Source organism: Endocarpon pusillum (assembly GCF_000464535.1).
Source record: "Endocarpon pusillum Z07020 unplaced genomic scaffold C732557, whole genome shotgun sequence".
Taxonomy (NCBI): Eukaryota; Fungi; Ascomycota; class Eurotiomycetes; order Verrucariales; family Verrucariaceae; genus Endocarpon; species Endocarpon pusillum.
In genome coordinates this window covers 20,084-30,287 of record NW_006913598.1, presented here as the reverse complement: position 1 = coordinate 30,287, position 10,204 = coordinate 20,084, and the positions used below count along the sequence as shown (strand labels likewise).

Below are 10,204 nucleotides of genomic sequence, written 5' to 3'. Positions count from 1 at the left end.
CTTAGCCAAGGATGAGAAATATGAGTTGGACCTTTCGAACACTCCTGTACTCTGGTCTACCTTTGTGAGTCGGAGATCAAGGGCTTACAGCAGTCTTTAGTAGAGTACTTAGGCCTGCAAGCATTCGTGAATAAGTCACTTTAACAAGTCGTCCCTACTTCCAGTCTATTATCCCGCGTACAGATAATGATCGGCGCTCTCTACCAGTGTATTGCGCCTAAATTCTCCTTACGTTGACATTACACACAACCGAGGGTAAACGTGACTCTATAACGTATCTTCCTATACATTTTAGCGATGCAGTTGCTAGTGTACAATCTTAAATTTATCACCTTTTGATTTTCCGACGAGAAATACTCCGTACATACTTGATTTTCCTTCGTTTATGCTAATAGAGAGCCATTGCCCGCATGTGCGACAGCCAATCGGATTTTGATTTGGGGCCTTTTCCATCTACGTAGTATTGGAAAGAGTACTCCGTAATAAAGCTGCCAAAGTGCCAAAGCCGATTGGAACACGTACTTATGTTCCTTGGTGCCAACTGATGTTGCTCACACTGCCACTGTGATGCGCTTCCCTGGAAAGACCATCAAGAGCGTAAGCGGAGCTAATCAGATGCCCTCGGGGAGCGTTTAATGAACTCATATACACTCTCAAAAGATACAATGATTGCTCGGCCTTGACCAGGACCCACCCCACAGAGCCTTTGCTGAGGAGCACTCTGCCAAATTACTTGGACTTATTTCCATAGCTTCCTTGGGATGGGTTGCGGAAAAAGTTGTCATGTGACTAAGTACTTGGGACGACACTTGATAGATACGCGCTTCTAGTTAAGTAGTGTGCCGCATTCTCGCAGCATGGTTGCTTCACGGGCTAGGTGTGGCAGAAGGAGGGCAAATCATCTAAGAATCAATGAAATAGAGTTTATAATCATTATCCGTTTAGAGCCTTCTGAAAAGACTCTCTGGCAGTACAGATGATTATACTGTACACCAAGACCTGTGTACCTTCTTAGCTCACAGCTAAAGAACAGCCTAAACTTGGAGACAAAGCATCCAATACACCTTCGCTCTCCCATTCAGTAGGGAAGAAGTCTACCATGTCGTCCCAATCGGAACCCATCTACCCACTACACCTCCCACCACCATTCCACAAAATCTCCCCTCCACCCCTCCTCGTCACCCAAGGCGCAGAAGGCCACTTACTCAAGACCGTCTTCCTCGACTCCAACACGCCGGCCGCATTGAAAGTCCGACCCTCGAAGCAGTACCGACACCCTACGCTGGACCGGAGATTGACGAAGCAACGGGTCCTTGCCGAAGCGAGGATTTTGGTCAAGCTAGGAAACTTGGTGGTGGGGGTGCCCGGGGTTTATGGGTTGGACTGGGTTGGTGAGGGGAAGGGCACAGGTAAGGGGAGTCGGAGTGGGAAGGAGGAGACTGGTTCCGTGGGAGCGGAGGTTGGGGAGGGATCTGGGGAGGGATCTGGGGAGGGATCTGGGGCTGGGGCGTGGTTGCTGATGGAGTGGATTGAGGGGAGGAGTGTAAAGCAGCTGTTGCAGGAGAGGGATCGGTTGGAGAAGGCTGGGGCTGATCTTGTGGGTCTTGCGGATGAGGAGGCGGTGAGGAGGCTGCTTAGGAGGGTGGGCAGAGCGGTGGGTGAGATGCATTCGGTTGGGGGGGTGGTGCATGGCGATCTCACGAGTAGCAATATTATGGTGCGACCGACTTCACAAGGGGGCAAGACTGACGGTGAAGCTCATGCCGTGGATCAGGATCTTAGCCTTGAGGGCGAGATCGTGCTGATTGATTTTGGACTGGCAACGCAGAGTATTCAGGATGAAGATCGTGCGGTGGATCTCTATGTGCTGGAGAGGGCTTTTGGCTCTACTCATCCAAGGCAGGAGGGGATGTTTGCGGAGGAGGTGCTGGAGAGTCAGGATGGCTACCGGGGTTCTTTCAAGGGGAGCCGAGTGGTGCTGAAGAGGCTAGAAGAGGTCCGACTACGAGGTAGGAAGAGAAGTATGGTTGGTTGATTATTCAGAAGACAGAAGTCGATTGCTGCAACCACTATCGAGTAGCACGATCTGCGTTCGATCTTCCATGACGAAATTCACTTCACGATATCGAAGACTGCCTCCAACGCCATGCTAAAAGTCAAAGTTAGAAGGACCAGGTCATGCCCAAGTTACGACTCCTCTCCAATACACGACCCAACCTGGGCCATGGCAAAGTAACCTTTGTTCTCGATCACACCACGATCTTCCACCACAGCAGTATACTTGATGACCCACTGTGGCGCGATATCTCCTTTGAGTCCTCCATCGTCTGCATCGGCCGTTGCCGCCAGCACACCAGCACCTTGATTCCGGGGTCCAAGGAGTTCACGTATTGTTCCAGAAGGTAGGATATCTGTACAGTCGTTGTGGGTTAGCAACTCAATACTTTCCTGCTTCGCATACATAATCAACGTTTTGGGTACCACGCAACAATCTTTGACGTTAATTTGGTCCTTGCTCGGCCTGATCTTCGTCTGGGGGAGGAACTTCGCTAGTCGATCTGAACTGAATTCCGAAACCCCAAGTTTATCAATAATGCCATTGTCATGGAACGCCTCCAGCACTCTCCACGTTCTAACCATTGTTTCCATCCCATGAGCGCTGTCATCGCTGACCGCGCTGTCGTCCTCCGCGGATGAGGTTTCAGAGTCACCGTCGTCATCAGCGTCAAAGGATACGCCAGGATAAGAAACGATAAGCAGATCTATGGACTCCGCTCCGAGCTCCTTTAGAACAAGGGAAATTGCTTGCTTAGTGTGCTCACATCTTCTAGATGGCGGTATCCCCGGGAGATAGAAGAGCTTGACAGTTATCTTGTAAGAAGATCTCGGCTCCGCAAGAGGCGTGGGCTCATGCGCAGGTATGTAGAGAGTGTCACCTTCTTTGCGTGTCCAAGATGGATATCCGCTCTTTTGCGGTGGGGTGCCATCGGAGGTTTCAGAGAGGGAGGATGTAGAGGAGTCGGCACCAGTGATAGACGCAGCAGCCTGAGCTTCGACGATGTTGGCACGCAAGGAATTTATGAGTTCGACGTTCGACTTGGTGACGGTAGGGCGTCGAATGACCGAAGAGCCGCTGGTCATAATATTTCTGTACGCAAGTTCAGCAGGTATGATTGTTCCGGGACTCGAGTGGCACTGTACGAGGTGGACAATATCAGCTTCATCCTGGCAACATTACACCACGATGGTGATCTTCAAGCTCTGTTTCGGGTCCCTCAAGTGAATCGATGACACGATATCAAGTGAGGTTAACTTCTTTCCAAGGTGAGGAAAATGGAAAGGCACATCCGGGTTCAGCCACGAGCTGGAGGGGCATTGAGGCACCGACTCGAAATAATTTTCCCATATTTATTTCCACACCGCACATTATTGATCAACCCTTCTACACCTGCGTTTCACGGTAGAATGGCCATCAAGTACGATTGCTACATCTCATCTCAAAGGAGGTCCCCTATTGACACGTAATAGCTATCTCATTCTGCTGTCCAGGCAGGGCAAAGTTGTATGTTCTTGTAATTTCTGGGCCCCGTGGTCACCCACCTCACTGATCTCAGTCTTGTGCTGACCGCATGTTCTTCCCTCTAGCGTCTAGCCAAATGGTTTACCACTCTGTCCCCGAAAGACAAGGCCAAAATCATCAAAGATGTCACACAGCTTGTGCTCTCGAGGCGTACACGCATGTGTAATTTTCTGGAATACAAAGGTACACCAGATATTGGCGCAGAAGATCTTCTCGATATCCTGCCCAGGGTATGGATACGTGAGAGAGTCCATGGGCTGACGCGATGCAATGCTCTTGCAGATACCAAAGTAGTTTATCGAAGATATGCTTCCCTTTTCTTCATCGCAGGCTGTTCCTCAACCGACAACGAACTTATAACATTGGAGATTGTTCACCGCTATGTCGAGCAAATGGACAAGTATTACGGCAATGTGTGCGAGCTAGACATCATCTTCAACTTCCAGAAAGCATACTTCATCCTTGACGAACTTTTGCTCGCTGGGGAAATGCAGGAAAGCAGCAAAAAGAATGTCCTGAGATGTATCGGTCAGGAGGATAGCCTTGAAGACATGGAGGTAGGTCAATAGCATATGTTGCTGTGGTTATTATCTGGCCTGGTGATCCTCATGGTTGTTATTTCCATGCACGGTTCCATACAAGTGTTTGCCAGACTAATTGCAAGCTTTTGATGATCAGATCGATGACGAAAGTATATCGAAGATCATGTGAAGACTAGCATCATTGACCTGCCTGTTATCCTCTTTGCGTACGCGATATATTTCACCCACCACTGCCTTTGGAGAGCTGCCCAGTCCATCATCGATGATCTTGGTTAGTCTTGCTTGGTTATCCCCGTCGCACAGCCATCCAAAGCCCTTGCATTGAAAAGATATTGACCTATGTTTTCTAATAGGAAATCGAACCGTTCTTGAAAGAATTGGGGGTATAAGAGCATGTTCCGGCGATTGGCGTTATTGGCCTGGGATCTAGCATGCATGGGCTTCGAAAAAACGAAGTCAAAGACTCTCTGTGCTCAATCCGCAAAGATATCATGTACTACCGACTGATAACCACTGAACAATGATACCCAATGCGAAGTACTCCGAAAGCTGTCCCACTAACAGAATTGTTTCCTCAGTGTCTATCTCGTATGGGAGTCGACCTCATCCTGGCCGAGTCACTGCAAGCGCATCATCCCTTTTCCGGATGGCATATCCGGATGGAGTTCATTCAAGCCGGAGGAATGTTGTGCTTGATTCCACTACCATTGCCTCGTGCCGTCTTTCTGCCGCTCATTGGCGGAGTCACTCACGTGACACTCTCCGTGCCAAGATCTACGCAACCTTCAAGTTCCGCATGCCAACCTTGAGATGATGTTCTCCTTCCAGATCAATATCGAAATATCATCAACATGGCTATTCAACGTGTCTCCATCGCCTGCTAGACGGTCTCCGTCTGGCTATCTGCTCCGATTTGTCTTGTCTCTGCAGCCAGCTTGGACAGACTTATCAGTGATCATTTAGCTCCGTTGGGCAACAAACAAATACACAACATCAAACAAAGACTGTAGCATCAAATCGTGACAACCGATCATTGCGCCGCCGACAACGTAGTGAACTCCATCCTATTTGAACCACGCGCTCATCGGGACAAATGCGCTCGAAGCCAGGCTCAACTATCTATCGCAATGAAGGTGAGCCCTACATGAAGATACCTGCCCATCAAATCTTTCTATCCATGCTGATGCGAGTCGAGTAGTTTGTTCCGAATCGCGATTTCGACAACGTTACCTCTACCCTTAATTTCTCTACACCGGACCTTCATGTCCTTGGTGGTTGCGACCTCTACATCACCAAGGCAGCCGGTGGTGATAAGAAGCTGTACAAGAATATCGAGAATGGGCTGGAAGCGCAATACCAGAACAATCTGATTTTCTCAAATTCTCTGTCTCCTCCACAGGCGCATCTGTTAGCACCAAGCCTCAACTTAAGTAGGAGTAGTCCGTTTGGAAACCTTGGTCAGATATCGAGTCGCAGGACATATGCGTACTTGATAGCGACACTCAACGCGTCACACCCGGACTACGACTTCAGCCACGTACTCCGACCGTCAGATTTCAAGAGGGAGCGGAGTTTGCGGGCGGTTATGAACAACCTGGACACCACGTTGTATAACTTGCGCCCACGACCTGCAACACCATCTTTCGCAGCGGACGGGCAAATACCATCTTCTGCATCGAGTGGGTTAACTTGGGGCCCAAGGACTTGGAGACTGATTGATCAGCAGATGAGACTCAAGGAATGTACGATATATCGATATGCGCCGGACGATTATGACATCTTCGAGGAGGACGAAGAGGGCGCAATCTGGAGTATGAATTATTTCTTTTTCAACAAGGCCTTGAAGCGAGTCTGCTACCTCTATCTGCGCGGCATCAGCGTCCTTTCTCAGTCACCGAGCCAAGGTCTCCGGACGCCCGTTAAGTCTACTAAACGGTTTGCGGATGATGAGTCAGACGGCTGGCTTACCCCTGACCTAGGGGCAAGAAAGCGCGCGAGATATTGGCTTGGCGACAGAGACGGACTTGAAGTGGCTGCACGAGATGACGACCACGAGAAAGAGCAGAGGGGGAGTGGCATGGCAGACACTTTACCTCCTCCAAAGCGACCTCTTGTGGACGAGCATGATAACTACATCCTATCAGATGAAGATGCCAGAAGCGCCAGAAGTCGGAGCAAGAGTACAGTACGCGGGGTCAGCGAAGACATTGCTGAAGCCATGGAGGTTTAGTCTTTGCAACGTTCTCCATGGCTTGTTATGTAATGTGCCTCGCATATAGTCCCTTCTAGGAAGAAAATCTGGCCGCGGTGTACGGGTTAGGTGATCCACCTTAGTGCGCCGCTGAATTGGGCTGGCGTTTGGGGGCGGTGGGCTGTCTCCAAACCTTCCTGATTGTGTCGCCTCTTCGTTGCTGCTATATGCACCCAGGGAATGGAGTTCGGCATATTATGGAGCTTTCCGGGGCGAGCAGGGCGGGTTCTGCAGCCAAAGGAGTTTGATGTTATTGGTGTCTTTAGCCTTGATCCTTAGGATACTGACCAGCTGGACCTTGAAATAGTACTCAATGTCAGTAATAGTGAATGACACGATCGATCCATTTGTCCATTTGTTGTATTTGACAGAACAGGTTCGCTGCATGTATTGACCGGTGGTTCGATCTCGGTGCCTGAGGCAGAAATGGCTTGGCCTTAATTTTCGTTGCCGTGCGTGCTCCTTGCCATATTCCTTATATGATCACCTCCAAGCGACCTGCAATTGACTTTTCAACGTACCCAAATCATCATGGGAGAGAAGGAAGATAAGGAGAAGGCAGAGAAACTTGCAGCCGCAAAGAAACGGGTAGGTGTATAGCCCAAATATGTCCCAGACCTCTATTCATGTTCACTTATTCACGTGTTCACACCCTTCCGTTCTCACTATAGTGCTGACCCTACTGCTAGGTAGCTCAGTTGCAGAAAGCGAAGAAAAAGGCTGGTGGAGGAGCTACTAGTGGCGAGAAATCTACCAAACAGAAGAGCAAGGATGAAGAACTGAAGTCACCAGCCAAACAGTCAACCGCAGAGGACGCGCCGATTGGATCAGAAAGGCTACAGCACAACCAGCAGACAGAGCAGGATGAAGATATCCTAAAACACGATCAAGACGAGGCTACTCTTCTCGATGCCATTGCGGCGGCGCAAGCTGCTCCATCTGCGCCAGAAACCATCACCTCACCAGATCCATCTACCACAGAAGAAGGGTACCCAGATCCTTCAATAGAGGATTCAATAACAAGTCCAAAGACGAGGGGAGGCTTACATGAACGCCAGCCTTCATTATCCATCCAGTCAAAGATGCGGAGCGACTCTTTTCGGAGAACATCCGCCGCTGGACCACTATCCCCTGGCCCTACGTCTGGCTCTTTACCAGCATTGGCGCCAGATGGCGAAACCATGAACGATATATATCGCAAGCAAGCTGTACGTCTAGAAGAATTGGAAAGGGACAATAAAAGGCTCGAGAAAGAGGCGAAGGATGGAGAGGCACGCTGGAGAAGAAGCGAAGAGGAGCTTGAAGAGTTACGCGAGGCATCTGGAGAAGCTTCTGCACTTAAAACACAAGCCAAAAAAGCGGAAGAAGCACAATCCGTTATTGCGGAGCTGAAAGCTGAGATCGCTACCCTACACAGGCAGGCCCAGCAACGAGGTCATTCTCACTCAATTTCCAAGCCTATTCGATCGCCTAGCATGCCAAGTACGGGCGGTTTCACCGGATCTCCTGACAGCCTCAGGAGAGAACTAGAAAGCAAAGACTCTACAATAGCGGACATGGAGCTCGAGATTTCTAGACTGCGCAGCGAGCTGTCCACCAAGACCAGTAGCTGTGAGACTCATGGTAGTCAGATTTCCGCACTGCAGGAAACTTTAGCATCAACTCAAAACAAGTTAAGAAATGTTGAAGGAGAACTAGCAGACTCAAAGAAAGCCCTTACGAGAGCGAGCGAAAAGGCCGTCAAGGAAGGCGTAGAGAAGACTAGCTCAGCTGTAAAGATCAAAAATCTGGAGCGTGAACTTACACAGGTGTCTGCAGCTAGGGACGAGATCATGAAGAAAGCCGAAAATCTGGAAAAGAAGATCGAAACCATGAACAAGCTGCACAGAGAGGCTGAGGCAAGGAATGCCTCGAAGCTTGCGGTGGCGGAATCGCAAGGAAGAGAGGCTGGAATACTCAAGGCTCGACTCGCCGCAGCAGAGAACGAGAATCTCAAACTTCGTGAAGAAAGGGATAGACGGAAGAAGCGTGAGGTATCTGGCGCCGATGACGAGGGCCTCGACGAGCTGGAAGACGAGGAACGGGTTCGATTGGAGCGTCGTGTCCGAGAACTGGAAAGTGAGATATTTGACCTCAAGCGAGGTGTCTGGCGGGAACGGAGGCAGGAGATGCAACCAAATCCAGAATCGGTGGTCGACGATACGAGTGAATTCGATGAAGTTGACTTGTCTGGAAATGTGCCCGTAAATCAAAACCGCAATTTCACCGCGCACACATCTCAACCAAAGCATTCATCGTTCTCGACAGTCGTCAATTCGGGACTAGCTGCCTTCCGAGGTCCACCAGAGCAAACCAATCGCCCGAGAGAGGATAGCCTTCTGCAAGAGCTTGATGATGACGCTGAATTTGACGAGGAGGCATTTGCGATTGCGCAACGCGAAGAGGAGGCTAGAAAGATGGTGGAGCATGTCAGGGAGGTGAAGAGGAAGCTTCGCGATTGGGAAGGTTGGAGACTTGATCTTGTAGATGCACGGAGAAGCGCCGCCGGGACGCTTGGGGCGGGATTGGGCGAGATTTTTGAAGTATGACCCACGACTCTGCTGATAACAGAACCTTGTCGTTCTTCGTATGGGATGCCTACCTGTTCAAGGGGCCCTCAGCTCGTGTCGAGACGCACTACCGTGCTACTATGCCTTGGAGACGACAGAAGGCCATTAGATTACCGGGTGTGATCAGACACGCTGAACAGACAGAAAACACTCGCCCTGCCATGTGGAGCGCGAAGATGTCGGGAAAATGAGCTGCTATGGGCCTTGGCTCGACATCCCTCTCGGCACTCCTATATCGGTCCACAGTCCACATATACGTGAGCCGTCGATAATTACCATTCATTCCGGTTGCTCGCTCCCAATGCGACTCGCATCCCTTGCGTAAGCACTCTCTAAGAGCTCAAGTGGCTGACTTCTATCCCATTGAGGTAGAAGTTTGATAGAGCAGCCATGAGAGGAGGACATGGGAGACGAACCGGGGTAGACTGATGCCGGAATCGTGACAGGAATAAATCGAGCAATATAGGAAGAGACACAAACCCTTAGCTATGGTTATCTAGGAGAAGCTCTATCACAATACGAGCAATATCACAACCACTCGGTTACATATCTTTTCCCTGTTCCTTTCTCCTCTCAATTCTCCCCTCATTCTTCTAGCGGGGATCATTCATTGCCCAAACAGGGAACTCCGCTCGATTCGGACATATACAATTACACACAAGGGAAGCCACTCTCTCCGGGGCAGATGAAATTTCCTTTAATTAGGCATTCTACCCTTCCTTACCTGATGACATGAATCACGCAGGTCTTTTACGAAGAGACAAAGTAGCGGCAGAGCCAAACCCTATCCGTTTGATAGAATACGAACATTTTCATCCCTCTCAAAGTGAAGGTAGAATCGAGGTTCACATTGAGAATCATGCCCATCCCTCCCGGGAGTTCATTTTTTCAAAAGTTTTCACAATACCATTCATTCCAAGGATCCCGATCAATATCTGGCTCCGGTCCTACCGGCCATTCCCAGTCCTTCCACATTACACTTTTCCTTTTCGTTAAAGACAAGAAGTCCTCAAAAATGAGGCGCGGAAAACATCGTAAACCGGACAGCTTGAGCTCTTATCCTCGAGCATTGAACATGAAAACCTGAGAAAATATTTCATCCTTTCTCACATCACACAACAGCCACAGCGACAACGGCTAACCCAACGATTCCGGCAAAGGAATTGCCGTGGGCGTTAGCATTTCGGACTGCAGCGCCGGTGTATTGGGACACGGGTGGGGT

At 49.7% G+C, this 10,204-nt stretch overlaps 4 protein-coding genes across 4 annotated transcripts; 3 read left to right on the top strand and 1 right to left on the bottom strand.

The window, feature by feature from the left end:
* Positions 1 to 1,099: 1,099 nt before the first annotated feature.
* Positions 1,100 to 2,035, top strand: EPUS_08315 (uncharacterized protein; the record flags this gene model as incomplete). The annotated part of the gene is made up of 1 exon (XM_007788973.1): positions 1,100 to 2,035. The coding sequence occupies one exon, from the start codon at positions 1,100 to 1,102 to the stop codon at positions 2,033 to 2,035; it is 936 nt and encodes a 311-aa protein (XP_007787163.1).
* A 152-nt stretch (positions 2,036 to 2,187) lies between these two features.
* Positions 2,188 to 3,141, bottom strand: EPUS_08314 (uncharacterized protein; the record flags this gene model as incomplete). The annotated part of the gene is made up of 1 exon (XM_007788972.1): positions 2,188 to 3,141. The coding sequence occupies one exon, from the start codon at positions 3,139 to 3,141 to the stop codon at positions 2,188 to 2,190; it is 954 nt and encodes a 317-aa protein (XP_007787162.1).
* A 324-nt stretch (positions 3,142 to 3,465) lies between these two features.
* EPUS_08313 (uncharacterized protein) lies at positions 3,466 to 6,352 on the top strand (the record flags this gene model as incomplete). Its single annotated transcript, XM_007788971.1, has 4 exons — positions 3,466 to 3,476; positions 3,529 to 3,562; positions 3,646 to 4,137; positions 5,321 to 6,352. The coding sequence occupies 4 exons, from the start codon at positions 3,466 to 3,468 to the stop codon at positions 6,350 to 6,352; spliced, it is 1,569 nt and encodes a 522-aa protein (XP_007787161.1).
* A 552-nt stretch (positions 6,353 to 6,904) lies between these two features.
* On the top strand, positions 6,905 to 8,961 carry EPUS_08312 (uncharacterized protein; the record flags this gene model as incomplete). Its single annotated transcript, XM_007788970.1, has 2 exons — positions 6,905 to 6,961; positions 7,063 to 8,961. 2 exons carry the CDS (start codon positions 6,905 to 6,907, stop codon positions 8,959 to 8,961), a joined length of 1,956 nt encoding a protein of 651 aa, XP_007787160.1.
* Positions 8,962 to 10,204: the final 1,243 nt, after the last annotated feature.